At 40.0% G+C, this 20405-nt stretch overlaps 2 protein-coding genes across 4 annotated transcripts; both read right to left on the bottom strand.

Moving 5' to 3' along the window:
• Positions 1-170: 170 nt before the first annotated feature.
• Positions 171-13849, bottom strand: LOC139608961 (actin-binding LIM protein 1-like). 3 transcript variants are annotated; one of them, XM_071463132.1, is made up of 17 exons: positions 13579-13849; positions 9240-9383; positions 7580-7763; positions 7338-7447; positions 6185-6311; positions 5974-6067; positions 5550-5637; positions 5294-5352; positions 4407-4484; positions 3382-3552; positions 2574-2603; positions 2331-2460; positions 2077-2166; positions 1200-1247; positions 865-932; positions 578-623; positions 171-458 (listed from the first exon to the last, which is right to left on the bottom strand). In XM_071463132.1, exons 1-17 carry the CDS (start codon positions 13832-13834, stop codon positions 367-369), a joined length of 1815 nt encoding a protein of 604 aa, XP_071319233.1. In that variant the 5' UTR covers positions 13835-13849; the 3' UTR covers positions 171-366. The 3 variants fall into 3 exon arrangements, with proteins under 3 accessions (XP_071319233.1, XP_071319235.1, XP_071319234.1); XM_071463134.1 differs by lacking the exon at positions 13579-13849 and adding an exon at positions 12853-12968; XM_071463133.1 differs by lacking the exon at positions 2077-2166.
• Positions 13850-15683: 1834 nt separating this feature from the next.
• mfsd1l (major facilitator superfamily domain containing 1-like) lies at positions 15684-19663 on the bottom strand. Its single transcript, XM_071463561.1, has 13 exons — positions 19466-19663; positions 18844-18944; positions 18624-18730; positions 18448-18503; positions 18211-18354; positions 17961-18119; positions 17726-17841; positions 17536-17636; positions 17261-17372; positions 17001-17138; positions 16578-16717; positions 16379-16490; positions 15684-16263 (listed from the first exon to the last, which is right to left on the bottom strand). The coding sequence occupies exons 1-13, from the start codon at positions 19485-19487 to the stop codon at positions 16123-16125; spliced, it is 1449 nt and encodes a 482-aa protein (XP_071319662.1). The 5' UTR covers positions 19488-19663; the 3' UTR covers positions 15684-16122.
• Positions 19664-20405: the final 742 nt, after the last annotated feature.

The following is a 20405-nucleotide window of genomic DNA, read 5'->3' as shown; positions in this document are numbered from 1 at the left end:
TCACGTACACAGTTTGGAAGAGAATTAAAAAACTTGAATGTACAAATAATACTTGCTTTTGGTTCCAACAAATTAGGCATAGACACTCCTCTGTCCAGTCTCGCTAATGGATGTTGACCGTCATGGACGAGCTTCAGAGTGAAACACATGCAATAGGAAAATGTCATGGCAGGATTAATCACTTCAGAGCTAAAAGCCAAATGGCCAGATTACTGTCAGCAAAGCATATTTAAAAGATGAGTGGTTAAAGCGTCAGTTGTGTAATAGATGCAATTCATGAATCAATGAAGAAATATATTAGTGCCTGCAAATTTTATTGCACATTTTTTTTTTAGCATGAAGACCCAGACAGTGAGGTGAGGTGAGTCATTTGGAATTGCAGGAAACAGGGAAAGGAAGCACAAACAGAAAATCAAGATCACGTAAAACATAAAACCATTCGGCACATACCTTAAAATCTGAAAGGCAAGGGAAAAGGAAAAGCAAAAGCAACACACAATTAATCTTTATTCACTGATTCAATATTGTAGTGACTGACAACATCCACGATAAATGATACAGACGTTTGCATACTGACCTCTGAATCTGTCACTGCTGTAGTAGGAGAAATCTGCTGACTGTGGCTGATAAGCAAACACATCAAAACACAAATTATTATTATTATTATTATTTCTCTAGTTTACCCTTAATACCTAAACTCTGCACACATCGACATGCACATGTCAACTCAGATATTTACGTAGTTCAGAGTCAGAATCTAAATAGGAGGTGAATACTTGTATGCACAATAACAATGTGGTCAACAATGTGGACACCATGTTTCTGCTTTAGTAAAACTTCAAAAACAAGTGATGTTGCTCTTACCGGATGGAGGCCATTGCGTCCATATCCAGGCAAAGAGTTTGTTGTTTGGGATGGGGAAGAATTTGGATCTATATTAAAGTGAAACAGCAGTTAGATTATCTTACCATGAGACGAATCACACTCAGCCTCAACGCTTTGCCCAATTAGATCAATTAGAGTAAACATAAACATGCCGGGTAAGCACCATGCCAAGTTCTTTTCTTAGCCTTTTGCTAAGAGTTCTCAGTACTGCTCTATTTCTATATTTAAATTTTCCATTAAACATTTATTTTACATTCAAATCTTTAATAACCAGCCCATTGTTCAGGTTAGACGAGGAAAAAATTAAACTGTACCTTGCTGTTTATAGATTGGAGGCCTCCTGTACATGTGGAAGCCTTCATCTGCAGATAGTGAAGAATTCAGGATCAGCTAATAATTCATTCTAAAATATTACACAATGGAAATAAAATAATGTAGTGTCTCTTTGGCAGCTGGTTTCAAAATCACTTTTTCCTTTTCAGTGTTTTAAAACAGATATTCTTCAGGAGCAATTTAACTTAATAACTTTTCTCAGAACGATGTAGATGCAATAAAGACAGTGAAAAGTCGGACTCTGGCTAAACAAAGTTACGTTGCGCTCACTACAGAAATGGGATGTGACTGATTTTCAGTAATAAATAATAATAAATAAAATAAAAAATTACGGCCATGCTATAAATAGGAATGGCTGTAGAGTAATGTCTGATTGAAGTTTGGGAATATTTATTATTAATATTTAATCAATCAAACCAGAGAAAAAAAAGAAGAAAATTATGCAAAATGGGAAAAGAAGAAGAAAGGAGAAGCGCAGTGAAAGAAGCCTCTGCTGTAGATGTTTGCTGGTGTATCTTTTCTGTCTGGGGCACAAACTGCTGTGCTGTCTACTCCAGGAAAGCTGAGATATGATGAGTCCCTGTGCGACTGACACTCCCTGTGAACTTTGACCACTAGATGGCTCAGTGTTTCTAAGAGAACGCTCTCTGTGCCATCCTTCTCTGCAGGTGTTATTTATTCCCCGCTGACACTTAAAACGTAAACCAGTTGTCTAAATTTTTATTCTGCCAGTTGACTGCGTAAAGTGATGGGACACACGTGTTGGATTGGAAATAGAAAAATAGCAGTAACATAGCAAAGTGAGGGAGAAGGTTTGCAGAAAAGGTTGGGGGATGTCTGGTGGGGTGGGGATCTTACCTCGGGTGTGAGGGAGGAAGTGGTGACATAAAGGGGAAGTGGAGCAGGTGTCATTGTTGCCAGAGAATAAAGAAGGAGAAAGCATCAACCCTGCTTGTTATTCCAGAGGAACAAGTGGGAGTGTTGAGGAGGAGAGGAGTTGTGGAGACAGAGGAGTAAAGGGGAGGTGGTGCAACAGAGAAAACAGTGAGCAGAGGAGGATTCATCTTTCTACAAGGGTGATGTGAAGATTGAGATAATTCACTCCCTCTCACCTGGCCTGTGGAAGTGTTGTGGTGATCTGGGCAGAGTTGGAGTGTAGCTGTGGCGATTGTACATTCCATGAACTCCAAAAGATCCATGGCTCGAGGATTTTGGTATGTACTTTCTCATTTCAAAACTCTCCTAGACAAAAAAAAAAGAAAAAAAAAAACAGTGTAAAATGTGCTACAAATGAAAACTAAAGTGCGCAGTACCGTGCGTGACCATGAATGTGTAAATTTGAGAAAAGTATTTACCTCTGTGGTTTCAGATTCATTTCCTGTTGACTGAATCAGAAAGACAGAAGAAGAAAAATCAGTGTATGCAGCAAAATCGTACAAAACCAAAATACAAAATACATACATCAAAACACATAAGCTCTGGTAAAAACCTTGTATCTCCAAACTTGTCAGATATGAAAAAAACATATGTCCAGTTTTCTAAAAGGAGGAAGCGTTTAAATTCTTTTTATTTATTTATTTATTTTTTTGAACCCTGTACTCCTTCAGCTAATTTGGAAAAAATGACCGAGCTTGGAGTTATGAGGTTTTCACATGAAGACAAAACAGGTAGAAAACAAAAGGATTTAATTGTAAAGGTACTTTTGGCTAATTATCCTATGTTAGTTTCTGCTAGCATGACCGCGATCATTAATGCAGGCTCAGTGACACAGTAAGCAACAACTAATCAAGTATTGTTTTTACCACCATTAACTCCATATTAAATGTGCATTGACTTATTTTTGATTGTACTGTACGTTGCTATGTATTCTTAAAAATGTAAATGTAAGCAGAGAACAATATTCCCATATACGTGCTGTGAGTTTGACTTAAACATTTAAAGTATTTTGTTATTGTAGAAAGTTATTACAAAAAAAAACCCCAAAACACGTATGTCTAATTTTCACAATAAATAAATGTGCCAAACACAATCAAATTATGAGAACAGCTAAAAAAGGGTTCACTTGGTTTGACACATAAATCAAACCAAGACAAAGAAAACCCACCAAAACAATGACACACAAACATGTCACTGGATACAACTCGGAGCATTGAATGAAATTACCTCTGCAGGGTTTTGCCTGTCCTGTTTGTTGCCTTTGTTGTCCAAAGCAGAGGAGTTGTTGTTCACAGACTTATAGGATATCATATCAGGATGCTCTATATCATATATAGCCTTGACTCTGGGAATTGCTGCTAAGTCTCGGTAATCAATGATCTCATTATCTACTTTTGCCTGGGACCAGGACAGGGAGGAGAGGGAGACACAGAATATGGGGGAAGGAATGAAGGAAGGATCAGACAGCACAAGTCAGGTCAAGTGAAAAGTCAAAGGTTGCTTATTACATCATTTCAGGGAGGAATGAAACTTTAATCCCACATCACCATGTTGGCCTGACTTTGGCAAGTGGAGTAAACAGATGACATAATTCTGTAAAATGATAATCTACTGTAATCTGTTTTACTCTAAAAGTTATAAAAGGGAATTTGTTACAGGCTCATATTTTGAGGTGACCTGTTGGGGGTAAAGTTTACTCCATACAATAAAAACCAACAGGGTGTGGATCATAGGAGACTGGGGGGAGGAAACAAAAGGATACAGAGGTTGTTTTACTATTCCAATTCAATCTGAATCACCAATGCATTCAAATTGATTAAGCAAATAAATCTAAGCTCCTGTTCAATATGTGGTTGATTTTCTCAATGTATTTTTTTATATGTGTATATATATATATATATATATATATATATATATATATATAGCATACGCTCTCAACCACAATTGAAATCACATATTTCTCTCACAAACAAGATGAAACTAGTTCCGACCAGTCAAGGTAAAATAGAAAAAATGTTTACAAAGAAATGAAACTGCTTTTAAGACTCTTAAAATGTTTTTTTTTTCCCCCCGCACATTGGTTATTTTCCCGAGATGAGTTCAATTACAGTCAAAAAGAATTATCTTGCAAGAGAGACACTTTGTCCATGCGACTCCCCTGTATAAATAAAGGGATACATGAAATGTAAATCAGCCCACGGTGAACTGTGCACCACGGAAGATGCTAAACAGATGTTGCCATCAGAACTTACGCAGATAGTTCGACCAGGACTTCCTGGAGTGCATGAGCCTGGTCTGGAAGAGGAGCTTTCAGATGAGGATCTAGTGGGCTAAAGACAAAAAAAAAAACAAAAAAACAGCTGTGTTAGTTTGATTCATGGGATATTTTAACTGAGAAAAAACATTTTCTGTTTCATCTTCAACTTGTAACATCCTCTCACAACATCTCTTTACATGCTCACACAACGGTATCTGGACCGGTTTTCTTTTCTCACATGTACAGTACAGTGCAGGCCTGGTACAATACAGCATATGCGCATTGTTCTGTATTGTAATCCATTTAAAAATGTTTATGATGAAAGAGCACACTGCTGTGTATTAACTTGTGCAGGTTCTAGCAGATTGCAAGGCCAGAAATTAACACAGCCAAGCATGCAATGAAAAAGGTTCATATGCTACTTCCACTGAAAATGTTAATTATTGCACATATAGTGCACCGGTGCTCTACACTTTAAAAGCTCTTCTAGCTAATCATACTTGGTGCAAAAAAGCAAAGTGTTCATGTTGCATGTGAAGCAAGCGCGTGTGGTTAATCTCAAACTCTGAGATTACAGCCTCTGGAAACCCATCAGTGCAAACAGCAGACCAGCCTCACAATATTAACCTTCAGTTCATGTGGGGGGAAAAAGAAATCAAGACAAGGTGTTTTTGGTCTGCTGACCTGAGAAGGAAGAGAATGTGTAAATAGATTGTGCAGTCTTACACAGATATCACACTCAGACCCTCTTTGTACAGCTGGTTATTAACGTCTTATTTCAAGAAGGTTGTTCAACTGGTATCATGTCATGCTGCCTCCAACATGTTAAACTGCATCTCACACATAGAAATAGAGTTGAGTGTTAAGTTTGGGGGAACTTACCCTGTAACTATCCTCAGTTCTGCTCTTGTCTCTGCAGTCCGGGTGCCATATTGTCGATCCTGTGAACACTTAGCAATTAGCTACAGCAGCCATCACGGCAAAAAAATTAAAAATGCACAACTCACACAACCTGACACTGGAACTCTGAACATTTTGTTGTCCTTATCATACAAGGCTTTGAATTTATGCATCTATCCAAGACCGAATCAATGTTCTTACCGTGAGTTGTATATTCATGTTATAATCTTAAACTGACCTTGCACATACATTTCTTCTCCTTCTCTGAACATTTTGTCACATCGGCAGCATCTTGCACAACCAGGGTGATAATGTTTGTCCCCTGCCTGGAGCAGATCATGAGGAAGGTAAAAGAAAAGCATCAGATCGACTGCATACATGCACAAATTGCACAAAATGTGCATGTTCGGAAATCACTTTGCAATCACACTGAGTTACAGTTAGGCAAATCATTTTACACTAATTGCCACAGCCAGGTAGGTGCACATTGTTTTTCCATAGACAGAGAGTTACTATCTGTGCTGGATTTAGACATGTTTAAACTGCATCTTTAGAGGCTTTTAAGAAAAAATTTATTTATTTTATTTATTCAAATAGCAAGAGATACACAATTCAAATAATAAGAAATGCATGACTCTTCAATAAGAGTTAGCCGTTCCTACCTCAAGGACTTTCCCTGTTATAAACTTCTGGCACGCTTCACACTGTACCCCAAACTGAATCTGGTAGTCTCTCTCACAGTAAGGAACACCATCTCTGGAAGATAAAACATTCAGTATCAACAGACACATTTTCTTATGTGTGTATTAGTTGCACAAAGTCTACTGATTGCTTTTTTCCAGTGGAGGTACGAATGAGGGGATTTGCATTTACTTGCTGATGTATTCTCCGCTCAGCACTTTCCTGCAGGCTTTGCACTTGAAGCAGCCGAGGTGCCACTGGCCGCCCAGGGCTAACAGAGCCTGGCCATTCTTGATGTCTCTTCCACAGCCAGTGCAGCCTGAAAACACACAGACATATTCCTTCTGAGTAAACATTGCACATCTGACAGGCTGTTGCCTTTTTTTTTTTAATTAATATTACACTAAAGGTTGTTCAAGTGAATCTGTATATTACATCCAGTCACTCAGTTCCTCTTATTATTTATTTCAGGTTTACACATGTGTAAACTGAACATTAAAAGTAAAAGCGCAGTCTGACATCACAGAACCAGAGCTCTTTGCACAAGCTCTTTATGCTCATTCCTGCATATATTCTGTACAGTCCTGCAGAGAGACCCTCTTAATCCACAGGCTTTGTGATTCTGGATCCCCTATTGATCCCCGCTGTATCTATAGCTGGTAGGTGGATAAGGTCAAGTTGAGATGGAGAGGTTCTGCTGCATCTCTTAGTCCATACTAAGTCACTGGTCTGGCAGGGTCCCGGGAGAATGACCAGATTTGTAAGGTAATGTCAACTCAGTGTTGTGACAAACATGCAGTTCACCTGGAGGAGGTCAGAGTGGCATTAGGGGCGATGTTTAGCCTGCATTCCTGACAGTGTGCAGACTTTCAAGACCTTACAAGTAATCTCCTGGGTGAAAGCCGAACATGACGGTTGTCAGGTCCTGCAGAGTCGTGATGATCTTTGATGTTCGCATCATTTAAATCTCTCGCGGATGACCTCAAATGACCTACCGGCTAGTTTTAAAAACACACTGGAGCTTGACCTCGAAACATGAGGAAGAAAATACACACACCGGAACATAATCAGATGTGTTACTTGCAGAAATAGTGTAAAGATTTTATTTCTCCATAATGAATGAAGTTGAATGTGGCACAGACCTCAAACGAGGATAAAGCAAATAAACAGGCAGCTGGTACAGGAGCCACAGCTGGCCAGTGTTTGTATGTGTTCATGTGACTGTTTAGGTCTACTAGGATCAAACTCTTTAATCTAATCTTCTCTTTCCTATTCATTAATGAAATATGTTTCTTTTTTAAATTTTCATATGTATCACACTTTGCCTATGAAAGAATGCACTCACTACTGGTGTAGTTGATGTCGTTAGGAGAAGGAGACGCAGGTCTAAGGCAGCGCTGACACAGACAGTCTTTTCCACTGAAGGTGACACAGTCCCCAGCAGGAAAGGGCTGCCTGCGAAACAGAGAAAGAGACAGAGGTATACTCCCACAGTTCTTTGGAAAAAATAGTCATTCTGTCTCCAAAACATGTCTGCATTGGCTACATCTAATAAACTAAATATTTAATGATTGTTGCAACAGTTACTTGCAAATGGTGCACACAAAGCATGCTGGGTGATAGGTCTTCCCCAACACTGTGACCACTTCTCCCTCCACAAATTCCCCGCAGTTGTTGCAGAGCGTGCCGTGAAGCCTCTGGAAGTCCAGCGGACAGAGGTAGTCGCCGCTCCTCATGAAGAAGCCACTCTGAGCCAAGTCACAGCCACACACTGCGCGCACACACACACACACACACACACACACACACACACATTCATAAGGCGAGAAACCAGGATTGATACTGAAAACTTTTAAATCGAACAAGCAAATAAAAACTAGTATATATTCATTTGCATTGACTTTTAATTTACTTAATAACTCTATGTGTTTCTGCCTCATTCAATAGCCATGCTCTCATCTGCATTTAAAACAAAATACAAGATCTAATGAAGTATAAACTGGATAGTAGATCAATTTTATTTTGAAATTTACAAACTGCTTTGCCTTATGGGAGCCAGATTTAACTCTAAAAGCATGTTTTTTTGTTTTATCTAAAAGCCTTTGTAAAAAAGAAAAAAAAACATTCGGACAAGGTTTGTATGTTCTTATTATATGCTGCATCTGCTCTGTGTAAATAGATTTTTTGTTTGGGTCAGTCACTATGAATTTACAGTTTACATTGGTGCCTTTTCTCAGGCTATTGTCACAAGGAGAAGTTAACAACAGTTACATAATCCATCAAACAGATTACATCAATGCTATTTAGACTGTCTGACCTTATGATTGTGCCAAGCTTGTTGTTGTCTGTCTGCACGTTTGTGTGTATGTGTGTGCGTGTGTGTATGCTGATCATCCCATGACATGCTTGTTTGAAGTCATTTGATACGACCAAAACCTTTTCCGACACTGCCTCTCGGAACCTGCCACGACAGAATGAACTGAGACGCCAAGGACAGATTTATGCTGCCCTGTTCCCGTCCTGCTGTGAGTCACTCACAATCGACATGAGTTTTATTTACAAATTCTATTTTAAAGTCTGAATATCTTTATTTGACTCTTGGTAATAAATGCCTAAAGCAAAGCGCTCTAACAAATTAAGTAAATTCTGAATCTGTGAAACCCACAGACTCTTTGCATCCTCAGGTCTCGCCACTGTTAAAATACTGAATGCTTCTCTGCTCTGAAAGTCTCTTTGTCTTCTCTGCGCTGTAAACACCATCACAATGCGATGAAAGGACAACAACACGAGAAGCTTGTCAGTGTCGATTAGTGGGGACAATAGCCTACTGGGGAAATATGTTTTCCATGAGGCAGAGTGACTGTGGTGAATGACCGTCTGACCATCCAGCAGGTTCTCACAACAGCCCATTGTAGATGTAGAATGTTTTGTAATAAACTGAATCTGGTGGCATCAGTAGGATAACTATTAAATAACTTTGTGACTTGTTTTACTGTTTGCACGCAATTAGGTCGACAACAGAATTTAAAATCCTAATATAAACTCAAACCCCACCACAGAATTCATGCACTGTCAGGCTCCTGATGTCATTCATGTTCCAGAGCAGCTTTTTTTCCAAAGAATCGGATTTAGTTTCTTAATGTCCAAACGTAGACTCACAGAGAGTCCACCCATGAGCTGAGCTGATTGCAAGAAGCTCCACAAGTGCACGTGCACCTGCTCACATCAACATATGGACGGTACTCGCCTTTGCAGGTGAAACACTTTATGTGGAAGTGGTTGTTCTGGACCCGCAGCACCTCTCCTTTGCATTGCTCCGTGCACCTGAAGCACCGGATGACCCGCTTCCCTGGCGGAGAACATGGGTGGCAGCCATCCTGAGCCAGCAGCACTACAGCAGCAGAAAGAGCAGGTGAATCAGTCGAGTCTGGCATTACGGGGCAAGTGAGGGGGATCACCAAGGTCATTAAGGTACAGCACCTGGGGATCATGATTTTCTGCACAGTATTTCAACCAGTAGTAGTTGAGATATTTTAGTCTGGTTAAAATAGTAAACATCTCTTTTTCTGTCCATACAGAAGGTTTATCCTTTTTTCTGGCTGAGCAGCTCATTACAATAAAGTAGTCCCTGAGAATTGTCCTTTCGCTGCTTACATAACTGAACATAATGTACAGGCATGCTTTGTTTTGGCACAGAAACACACACACATATACATATACAAATACATACACACACGGGCTCAGAGGAATCTGTAGAAGCTTTAAACCACCTGATTACTACCTCACAAAAACAGACAAGAGCTCACAAATAAACCATTATTTCTCTGCAGGGAGGTAAAAACACTGTCTGTGTGGGTGTGCGCTCCTGTGTGCCAAACCATGTGTCATACTGTATCATGTGGCCCTGGAGACGAAATCTCAGCCTCATTCCCTCTCCTTCTGTCTCTTTCATGTTTATATGGCAGCAGAAGCGGCGGATGCCTGTGCAATCTAATCACAGCCCACTTGAAAAGTCCTGAATGTGATTAGCAGAGGAGAGAGAGAGGAAAGAATGTGGCACGTCGATAGTCTCTCCAGCGTGTGGACACCGAGCATACAAATAGATAAACACATGCACAAACTTAAACTCACTCATGAGGCAAATAAGATCTTGAGATATGCCTTAAATGATTCAACCTAAACAGAAAGATTTATACACTCGTAATTGTCAGAGTGGGGGAATGTTTTCTGAACTCCTCTGGTTACCTAACTCAGCCTCGTGAACAATAAGAAAATTGAGTCAAGCACCACTGGTATGTGGCCCCAAGTCTGCCCCACTACAGGAGAGATTTGTTGCCATAGTAACAAACATGTAGTAACAAACTAGATTAAGAGACCATGCCTCCCAAAGGTTCATGTAAAGCTCACTGTAAAAACCAGTGTGTACATTTTGCAGTGTTGTGGCAATAATAACCTACCACAATGTGCCATCTAACTGCAGTGCAAACCGTGTTAGTGATGACAAAGACCAGTAATCCACAACTGAGCGGCTCCAGCTTGAGGACAGACTGCTGAGTTTTTACAAAGGCTTGGGCCTAAATCTCCCAAAGCAGCACAACATCACAAAACTTACTGTAACGTTTCGAAGATGCGAACAAACAACTTCAGTGATGCTGACAGAGACAGGCTGACGGTTTGCACCACGCCAGGATGCATCAAAGAACATTTTTGTTGAAAGTTTGAAAGCTTTGCTGTAAGCTCTGAGGTCAAATTCACATTGTGATTGGAATTCAACACAATGTGCACATTATGCAGTCGCATGAAATCTTGTGAACATTAGTGCTATCTCTGCCAAACTTAACCAAATCCTACAGGGAATGTAACACGTCCTTCTGATCGTGGGCTCCAGCAACCACTCAAAACTCAGCCAAACTGACCTTTGTCCTAAAACAGTCCAGGTATTTGTTAATGACAGAGCTGTGATGCCAACATAACTTCTTGCAATCCATTTGTCATGGGGTAATACACAGAATCACTGCAACAATTTAGAAATGTTACCACATATTTATTGTAAACTAACTGATGGAGAAGGACAGGCTCTTGTTTGTCCGTGCTGTTAGCCTGTAAATAAATCCTAGCCTTTGTGTGATTTTAGCTTTTGTTCTTGTGTAAAACTGATGTGCGGAGTCCTCAGAGGGAACGTCCAAAATGTCTTCCTGTCTTTCTTGATCTCTCCTAGAATGTGAAGCTGATACGGTGTCAAGTATTAGCAAATGGTAGATTTAGAAAGACAGCAAATGGAGAGAAACCTGAGACCGACAACTAATCACACAACCCACTATCTCCAGCTATGAAAATCTGTGTGTGTGTGTGTGTGTGTGTGAAAAAGAGATAGATAGATAGATAGATAGAGAGAGAGAGAGAGAGAGAGAGAGAGAGGAGTGAGGCAGTATCTACATTAAGTGTCCAGATTTTCTGATGCTATTTTTAAGCACAATGAGATGTAAACTATGCGTGGTGCCATAGCATTATATTTTTGACCATACGGTGAGGTCATTTTCACTTTTACTACTAAACCATGATGTCATTATTAATAATGTAAGAAGCTTTAATTAAAGTGTTTTAAGATTTAGAGCTTTTTACGGCCTTGATTTTTATTTCATTTTTTTTGTTACAAATATTTTATTCCACAACACAAGGTTATGATGCACCTGCATATCAGGGACACCCAGTTTAACCAGGAACATGAATGAACATTGGCAATGATCTTTTTCCTTCACTAAAAATGATCCTGCACAGCTTTTAATTCCTGCTTGGACAGGAATTGACTTGACTTTAGACATTTTGAAAAAACACGTGCTTTGATTCAGAATTAGAGATACAGATAGTACCGCCGCAGAAAAAAAAAACTCAATAACTCCGAGATGTTAAACAAATGTAAAAGCTCATATAAATTACTTCCAGTCAGTGTCAGCAATTCCAGTTGTTTCTTGAAGGACTCAGACTATGTGCATCAGAATGGCAGGAGGCTTTAATCTCAGCAGCCACCGGTCTAGTGAAATGAATGTCAGTGTTTTCTCCGTGATGTTAAGTCACAATAGAAGATCCGTTTGTTCCCTGTTACTGCAAAATTGAATCATCAAGCCAAACAACTTAATTCAGAGGTATTGCTAAAATCACATGCTGGTCTTACCCGAGCATGATGCTCTACAATAAGCTGTAACAGCTGTGTTTGCACTTTTCCCCAATGGCAACCACAGTTTTGTTTTGTTTTTTAATCTCCAAATGTAGTTTCTAGATTTGGGAATGTTTGGTCTTAATAGATCAAAAACGTAAAACTTAGAGCGTAAAATAATGAAAATGTTTTCAGAATTCAAAGACCAGAGCTGCTACACAGTTAAATCCCAGCCTTACCAAATAATAACAATGTACGGTCTAAACAGGATTTATAATAACAATGTAGAACACAATGTAGAACGTTAACATTGTGGCTCAGTTTGCAGGAGCACAGAGCAGTAAAAACACAGTTATAAACTATAGCCTGCTTGTTTTGTTTAAAACAGTCAAATTCCACCTCTATGGTGGCATCACATAGAAAGTAAAACACAAGAGGCACCAACAACGGACAAACTGAAATACTAAAAGTGAAAAAGTGTTAAGCAAATTAACGTGGAATAAAAATACATTTTTCAGAGGCCAAAAACGTAACCGTGGAACGAGATCCAAGACTTTTTGACTTGACAAAAGTGGTGTAACAAGCCGCTAACAAATACAAGACAAACACAAAGCAATTCACAACAAGAGACACATTTTCCTGTCTTTCTCACCCTCTGCCATGCACACACACACACACACTCACACTCTTGAAATAAAATGTCTACCTTTCTCTTTCATGACAGTTGGTTTCTGCGCTTTGTGCTCAGGCCAGCCGCTCAGAGTGAGGAGAGGAACTAACTGGACTGCTGGTCCAAAGGGAAAGGGGGTGGTCCAAAATACAGAGGGCAAGAGGGATTGTGTGTGTGTGTATGTGTGTGTGAGAGAGAGAGTGTGTGTTCTCAAAGAGGACAGTAGGAGTGGCCCTGCAGAGTGCTTTTATTTGTATTTGAAATTTGAGATACGCAAAGATTTTGATGAGAAACGTATCAGAGATGCTGTTATTGGTTTAAATAAAATGTGAGAGAAATGAAAGAACAATATCAGTCTGAATTACAGTAGTTTTACTTTTCCTCAGCTTCCTACAATGATCACACTTACAATAATAAACTACAGCTGCAGCCAGTTAATTGATGTGGCATTGAACATGTGGATAAATGACTTGTGTTGTTGCTTGAGTCATAGTATCCATGAAATGACTGCAAAGTGTTTATGTTTGTGTAGGGACAGAATGGTTGATGAAGATGGCCCCAGAGTATTGAATGAGTCCAGATGGGTTCATTTGTCCTGGTGATCAATCTAATCAATATGCAACAATTTCCCTGTTGAGAATCAGTAGGTTTGTGTCATATGGTGCATCTACAAGAACACTTGTGGCTCCACAGTGAGTGGAGCCGGCTCATCTAAAAGATACCACCCATTACAACCACATAAAGAAGCAAACTATTCATTACCTGACATCTCTGCAGGTGTACCAGCCAACTTCTCACACAGGATGTAGTCATTGGGGTTGAGGAAAGGCAGCTGCTCCATCATGGACTGTTTAGGAATGAGGTAGAGAACCTCTGCAAGTTCCCCATCTTCAATTATTGACATACGCCTGACAGAGTTCTTCCTCTTGACCCGGTCCAAAACAACCATTTCATTGCCATGACTGGAGCCGCAGATCCTGCCCAGGCTGCTGAGGTTGAGAAGGCTTGACATGCTCATGCTGTCCAGACCGTCAGCCAAACAGTTGAGGCTGCAGATCGACTCCAAGTTAGAAACCATAAAGCAATAACCTCAGGATGTTCAAGCCTTCTGTTAAATGTCAGGTATTAAGTTGCTCTCTAAGACTTTGTGACTGACTCAGCGCGCGCACGCATGTGTGTGTGTGTGTGTGTGTGTGTTGTCCATCAGGCGGTCAAAGACTAACTCCTACCACACGCCCCTTAAGAAGATTAAGTGAGGTATATTTTTAGGGTTTATCTTCACAGTAAAAAGAGGATCTGAGCTCTAGGAAGTCTCCATCAGGTAACCTTCTTCCCTCCATTCCTGTGACTTTGACTTGCCACAAGTATGTCATCACATCAAATGCATTCCTCCAGTGCGGTGCACTTCTAAGAAGATTATGAGCTGTACCTCTGTATTGTATCATCAATTTATCTATGCTTCGCAAAATCATATTATTTAAAGCTTCAGATCAACCATTTTCTGTCTGATCTTTGGTTGGATTACAATCGAATACAAGCACCAGATGGACACAAAATAATTCCTTCTCAAAAACCTTTCATGACCTTGATGTTTTTTTCTCAGTAATCTACCATGTTACTCAGCACTGACTGCAGCCTTTTGGATGCTTAGCTTCAGAACAGGGAACTCTCCACTTTTAACCTGGCAGACAGTCAGGAACAGGAGGTTGTCACCCTGAACCTGGATCTTTAGAGTACATGTTGTACTAAAGTATTTGAGGACTGCAGCATTATTCAAGACCGGATCAACGGTATGTTGATGCTATGATAAGATATGATGAAGTTGATTGAAAGCACAAAAGCTCAAAACTCAACCAGGTAACATTTTCTATCAAAATACACCCATCTAATCAAAATAGATCACAAACTGAGCTGCAAACCTCTTATGTCATCCTTCCTGCGCAGATGAAAAATATAAAAAATGTTTTAACCAACAGGAAGAGACAAATAAAAGTTAAGATAGACTTGCCAACATTTAATTGTGCACCTGTTTGCAAATTTAAAAAAATAGAAGAAAAAAATTAGGTTAGTAGCTACTTTAAATGTCACAAATAAAATAACAGATACAGGTGAAATGACCAAAACAGCAATAAACATTGGCAGGAATGTTGTAAAAGCAGGAATATGTACAAGCATAGGTCACCAGTGTGATAACATTTATTTATATCCCAGAGGAATAAGATTAAAGGTTTATGTGGAAAACTTGCGTATCTAAAACATGTCCTGCTGCCATACTTATCTGTGGCTATTTTAATGAAAGCTACATCCTTGCAGTTGTTGACAGTATGATGGATGTGATATGAAGAACTATAACCATGACTACCTACCGCAAATACCCACAGTAACTTACAGAAAGACTTTAGATATGTTGACATCCGTTTGCTGAGGAACCTTAGAACTAAAATAAATTGCTGACTGTTGAAAAAAAAACCTCCAGGAAAGCTCCAGCGAAGCCACAGAGAGACTGACACACAACAGATGGAGTCTTCACGAGCCCACGCTCGCTACATAAATGTGTAATGAGCTCCATCTACTGACTGTAATGTGCTTCACACATTTTGCTGAGATTCTTATTATTCTCTACATTTACAGATTGATGATTTCAAATGTTAAATACATTGAGTGTTTTTCTTTTGTGGAAAATAATCTAACCATTTTTTGTCAAGAATGTTATCTCCATAGTTAAGTTCTAGTACCATGTATTACAATGAATTCGTAATTACAAGCACCCACAATCCAACACTAGCTCGTTGCTACCAGGTATCAAGCTTATTTTTTTGAGACATGCGACATCAAGATCCCGCCGTCAAAAAACAAAAAGAACAGCATTTTATTTTTGGACGTTTTATGTAACATAGATAAAATTCCCTTCTTCAGTTACACAAATATTTTCACTGTTTCATTAGAAAGACAATCATAAAAAAACAGACATTACTTTTGTGACATGCATTTTTACACAAGATCAGGTCACAGTTATTTAGTTAACTCAGAAAGATCTGCATAGTCAGTTGTGGCAGTGCAGCCGATAGATGACCGAAGTTAAAAATGTTTCAGCACATAAAAATTTTAAAATGTTGAACGGATAGTTTGAATTTTAGTTTGAATTTTTTAACATATAGATACTTTTTTGGTGTAAATACTTTTTAGAGGCATTTTTCATCCATTAATTCTGTAAACCGTCCCCTGTAGCAACCAAAGACAGTGTGGAGAAGCAATGATGGTTTTAATGAGGTCAACTGAATCCAGTCTCAACACTGGTACTGGTGCTCATGAGCTGATTGAACGAGATCGGACAGCGCCATCATCTTCATCGTCATTTTGCTCCTCCTCTCCCTGGTTGAGTGGCTCTCTGTCTGAGTCTCTCTCAGCCTGTCCTGACCTCTTAGTCGTCTTGTTCAGGGTCCCGCCCTGTTGAAAAACAAACATTAACTGAACACACTGCAACTGTGATAAAGTCAGCCGACAAAAGACGCATGCAGAGCTCATATAAAACAGCACACAGGCAGCCTATGAGATGTCTGACCTGTCTGTGGTCGACAATGTTGAGCAGCACCGAGGTGACAATGCAGCTGACGGTGTTGGCCAACATGAAGATCATCATCCTCTGCCAACGCCACAACGGAATCTTTGTTTCACTTTCCGACAAATTGAGAAAAAAGTAAAGGTAAGTAACGAGATATAAAGTAAAGCATGGACCTTCAGTGCAGTGCAATGATAACTACCTAGATTTGGTGCCTAAAATCTGTCCGACAACCAGATTGGACACCCCAATCCCAACCATCTGTATGGAGGTGGCCAGGCCCATGGCTGTCCCCAGGGTCGCCTGAGGTACCACGAGGGGAATAGACGGCCACATGCTGGCCTGGGATACAGCACAGACAGGAAAAAGTCAGAGACAACACACATAATGGCAAATTAAAAGAAAACATAGTGTAAGTCATTTTAATTTTCTGTTCCTTTTTTGTTCCATTCAGCCACTTATGTAGAGGGATTGGAAACTATAATAGACCATTAAGGCTAATCATTCTTAATTTTTATGATTTACCAGACAACGATTAGTGAAATTTGCAACATATGAGAACAACACTGACATCTACCAACAGAAAAACATAAGTGTTAGTTGAGTCTGTTTGAGTCAAACTCACAGCAGCGAAGGAGTACGTGATTCCCAGCCATATGGTGGAGACCAGAGGAGGGACAAAGGTGAAGGCCAGGAGTCCAAACACAGGCAGCGTGAGGACAGCACAGGCCACTGCGAAAACGCCCCGCAGACCCACGTAATCCTAGAACGCACACATGAGAATGTCACATGTTACACCAACTTACCTACTTGTTCTACCGCTTCATAAGAGACGCTTTTGAACAAGTTTGGAACAGGAAACAGTTTCAGGACACAGATACTTACTATGAGAATGCCCACGCTGGCTGAGAGGACCAGTGAGCTGTCATAAACTGCCCCGGCGATGTAGGCCGCCTCCTTCTGACTGTAGCCATTGTACTTATCCTGAATGAACTTACTGGACAGGAGAAACACAACATGGGTGTCTATTTTGAAACAGAGTGGGTGCTCATGTTTATGCACCGTGGTGACATGAATAACAAACAATGCTCTATGTACATGAATGGCCTCAAAGAAACCCAGTTCAAATATATGCATGAGTTGTGTGACGGTTACTCCACCTGGCGTCTGCAATGAACGGAAAGATGCCGTTGTAGAAGAACATGATGGTGAGAACCAGGAGCCAGTATCTTAGCGACAGCAGCTTCACATCCTGAATCCTCTACACATACACATACACAAATAATTCAGTCCATACAATCACATACCATACAATCCATGCAATCAGTTCTTCAAACATATTGTTCATACCACTTTGCGAGATTCCTCTTGGATGGCTCCATCAAGACCCAGCTGCTTCATTCCAACCTTGTCCAGGGCACTGACTATGACGGCAGATATAAAGCCCAGCACACATAATAGCGCGCCTAGAAAACAAAGCATCATGTGGCTTATAATATGAGAAAAATACTCTTGCTTTAACCTTCTTTTTTTTACAACATTTTGCTATCATTAAGTGATGCCATAAATCTTGAGGTTTACATACCACCCCAGAGTGTCCACTGCATGCCATATTTTTCTTCGAACTTCTGGGTGAGGAAGAAGTTCAGGACTGAACCCAGGCGTGAGAAAGCCAGGGTCAGACCGAAGGCCAAGGCCAGCTCCTTCCCTTTGAACCAGAAGGCTGTGATGCGGTTCTGTACAACTAAGAAAAAGAAGAGAAGGAGAGTGCGGTTTAGGAGCACTCCTCATTGTTGTCATTGCAAAGAGTTTTGACGTTCGTAAGGTGGCCTTACTGGTCAGAGATCCATTGCCTGATCCAAACAGCAGTCGACCTGTGAGCATTAGTGGCAGCAGATAGGGAGTTCCTTTGAAGTGGGAACCCAGTGCAAACAGGGACGAGCCCAGAACACACAGGAAAGAAAACAGAAACACCCCGACTGCATAGAGGAGGACACAGAAATTTATACATTTTTTTTTTTATAAAAATTTTGCCTGTTTAAACAGAACAAATAGGATACACATCAACTTACAGCGGTTTCCTAATTTGTCAATGAGGAACCCTGCGAGGATCACAACTACTGCATTCCTGTGGATAAGAGAGAAAAACAACAACTGAGGCTGTTCTCTGATAAGCCATTTATCAGTGTAAGTACAGTTTAGTTAATGTGTTGTGTGTGTGTGTGTGTGTGTGTGTGTGTGCACTAACGTCCAAGCATAGATGGCATAGAGAAGATTATACTGCTGAGGGCTCATCCCCAGTCCCTCCACACAGTCCACCGTCCCATTGATTGTTACATTGGGACATGTCAGGTTCTGTCGGATGTGAGGAAGTCAATGATTTAAATTAGTATCTCAACACAAACTGAGGACAGAGGTGACACCAAATCACAATGGTACAATTTTCGGCCCTGCTACCTCTGACTTACCCCCTGGAACTGATCCTGTAGGACACTGGGGATGTCAAAGCAGAAGTAGGAGCCAAATGTCAGCAGACAGTTGAAGAACAGCACCACAAAGCGATAATATGCTGTAAAAATAACAAGGAATGAGATGATTGATGTCCCTGGCTGTTTTAACTTCACAAACCTTACTATGGAAGTGGACAAGAAGGGACACTGACACAAATGAAAACCATATACAAATGACTCAAAAGCAGTTTATTTACATTTTTAATAACTTAAAATGTAATCTTAATCATTCGGCGCAGTTAAAGTAACAGAAAGAAAAGCACATTTTGAATGAAGGGGAACTTTTTCCCGATGGAAACTTCAGTGTTGAGGTCGCTGCAGAATTAGCTTATAGCCTGCCCCCATTTTTTTTTTTTTTTTTGTTTTGTTTTTTCACAAGCAAGTTACCAGCTAACCTCCAGGTTCTGGCAACTTCCCATTTAGTCACATGAAATCAGCGTAAACTGCTGAGTCGGTCACTCAGTGGCCCAGTTTTTCAGGGAAGTGTGTTTCAGCTACAGCCTACGAGACAGAGGTCTGGTCCTCTAGCTGGGCAAACATTTGGTGAGTGGCTTGAGAAACGACACACAGTCAAACGTACCTTTCTCCGCCGGCTGCGCCATCGTGAGGATGAAGGACTTTAGCTATAAAATAAAACTTGCAAATCACATCCTTTGGTGTTGTTTACATGAGCAGCTGCAGCTCCTCCGGCCTGTTGTCCGCAGACCGCAGCTCTTTAAACTGCGCGGATCGATCGGCTGCTGGACGAGGAGGAGGCCGATGGTTTGCAAATCTGCGCACACAGCGAGTTTTTTTTTTTTTTTTTTTTTTGAAGAAACTTTATTTATAAAAAATGTGCACAAAAGAGTAAACATTACAAAAAAAAAAAAAAAAAAAAAAAAAATTAAATAACCTTTACTTTTCCAGGAACAGATTGCTGTTGTTTTACGTAATTTTAAAGACTTGAAACTGAAATTGTAATCCTTTGTTGTTGTTGTTTTTTTATATCAAAATATACACATTTTCTATTTCTAATTAAGTCTAAACAACATTTTTCAGGTGTAAAGATGTAAAGAGATCAAGTGCAATTACAATCAAAGTGAGCAAAAAGCATAAATCAAAAATAGCCTCTTACTGGGTGTAAAATTTTTTATTGTAAGGATCAGGCCTGTGTTTGTCCAGCTAATACTGAATGCACCATTTGCATCCCTAAAATCTATCACATACATCCCTAGTCTTTTTATGCTTGTCAAATCCCAATACCAATATTTATCAAACAGGACCAAAACACCAAACCGGCCATTACAGGTTGCTTACTTTAATCTGACTCTGAGGCAACAACACATAAAGTACAGCTAAATCTTAATTTTAGATCTTTAAAGTCCACCGTCCCTTACTTGCATCCGTTCAATCGCTGACATATCAGTGTGTCCTGAAATCCAAATCAATAAAACCAACAGATGTGGCTGCTGGTCTATAGTCCAGCTGCTGTTTCTGATTAAACACGCATCATCTCCTTAACAGAAGATATCCCTGTCTAA

This window comes from Trachinotus anak, unplaced genomic scaffold, assembly GCF_046630095.1.
Source record: "Trachinotus anak isolate AG129_WGS33_773 ecotype Australia unplaced genomic scaffold, CSIRO_AGI_Tana_v1 ptg000025l, whole genome shotgun sequence".
Lineage (NCBI taxonomy): Eukaryota > Metazoa > Chordata > Actinopteri > Carangiformes > Carangidae > Trachinotus > Trachinotus anak.
This window is presented reverse-complemented; position numbering and strand designations above follow the sequence as displayed.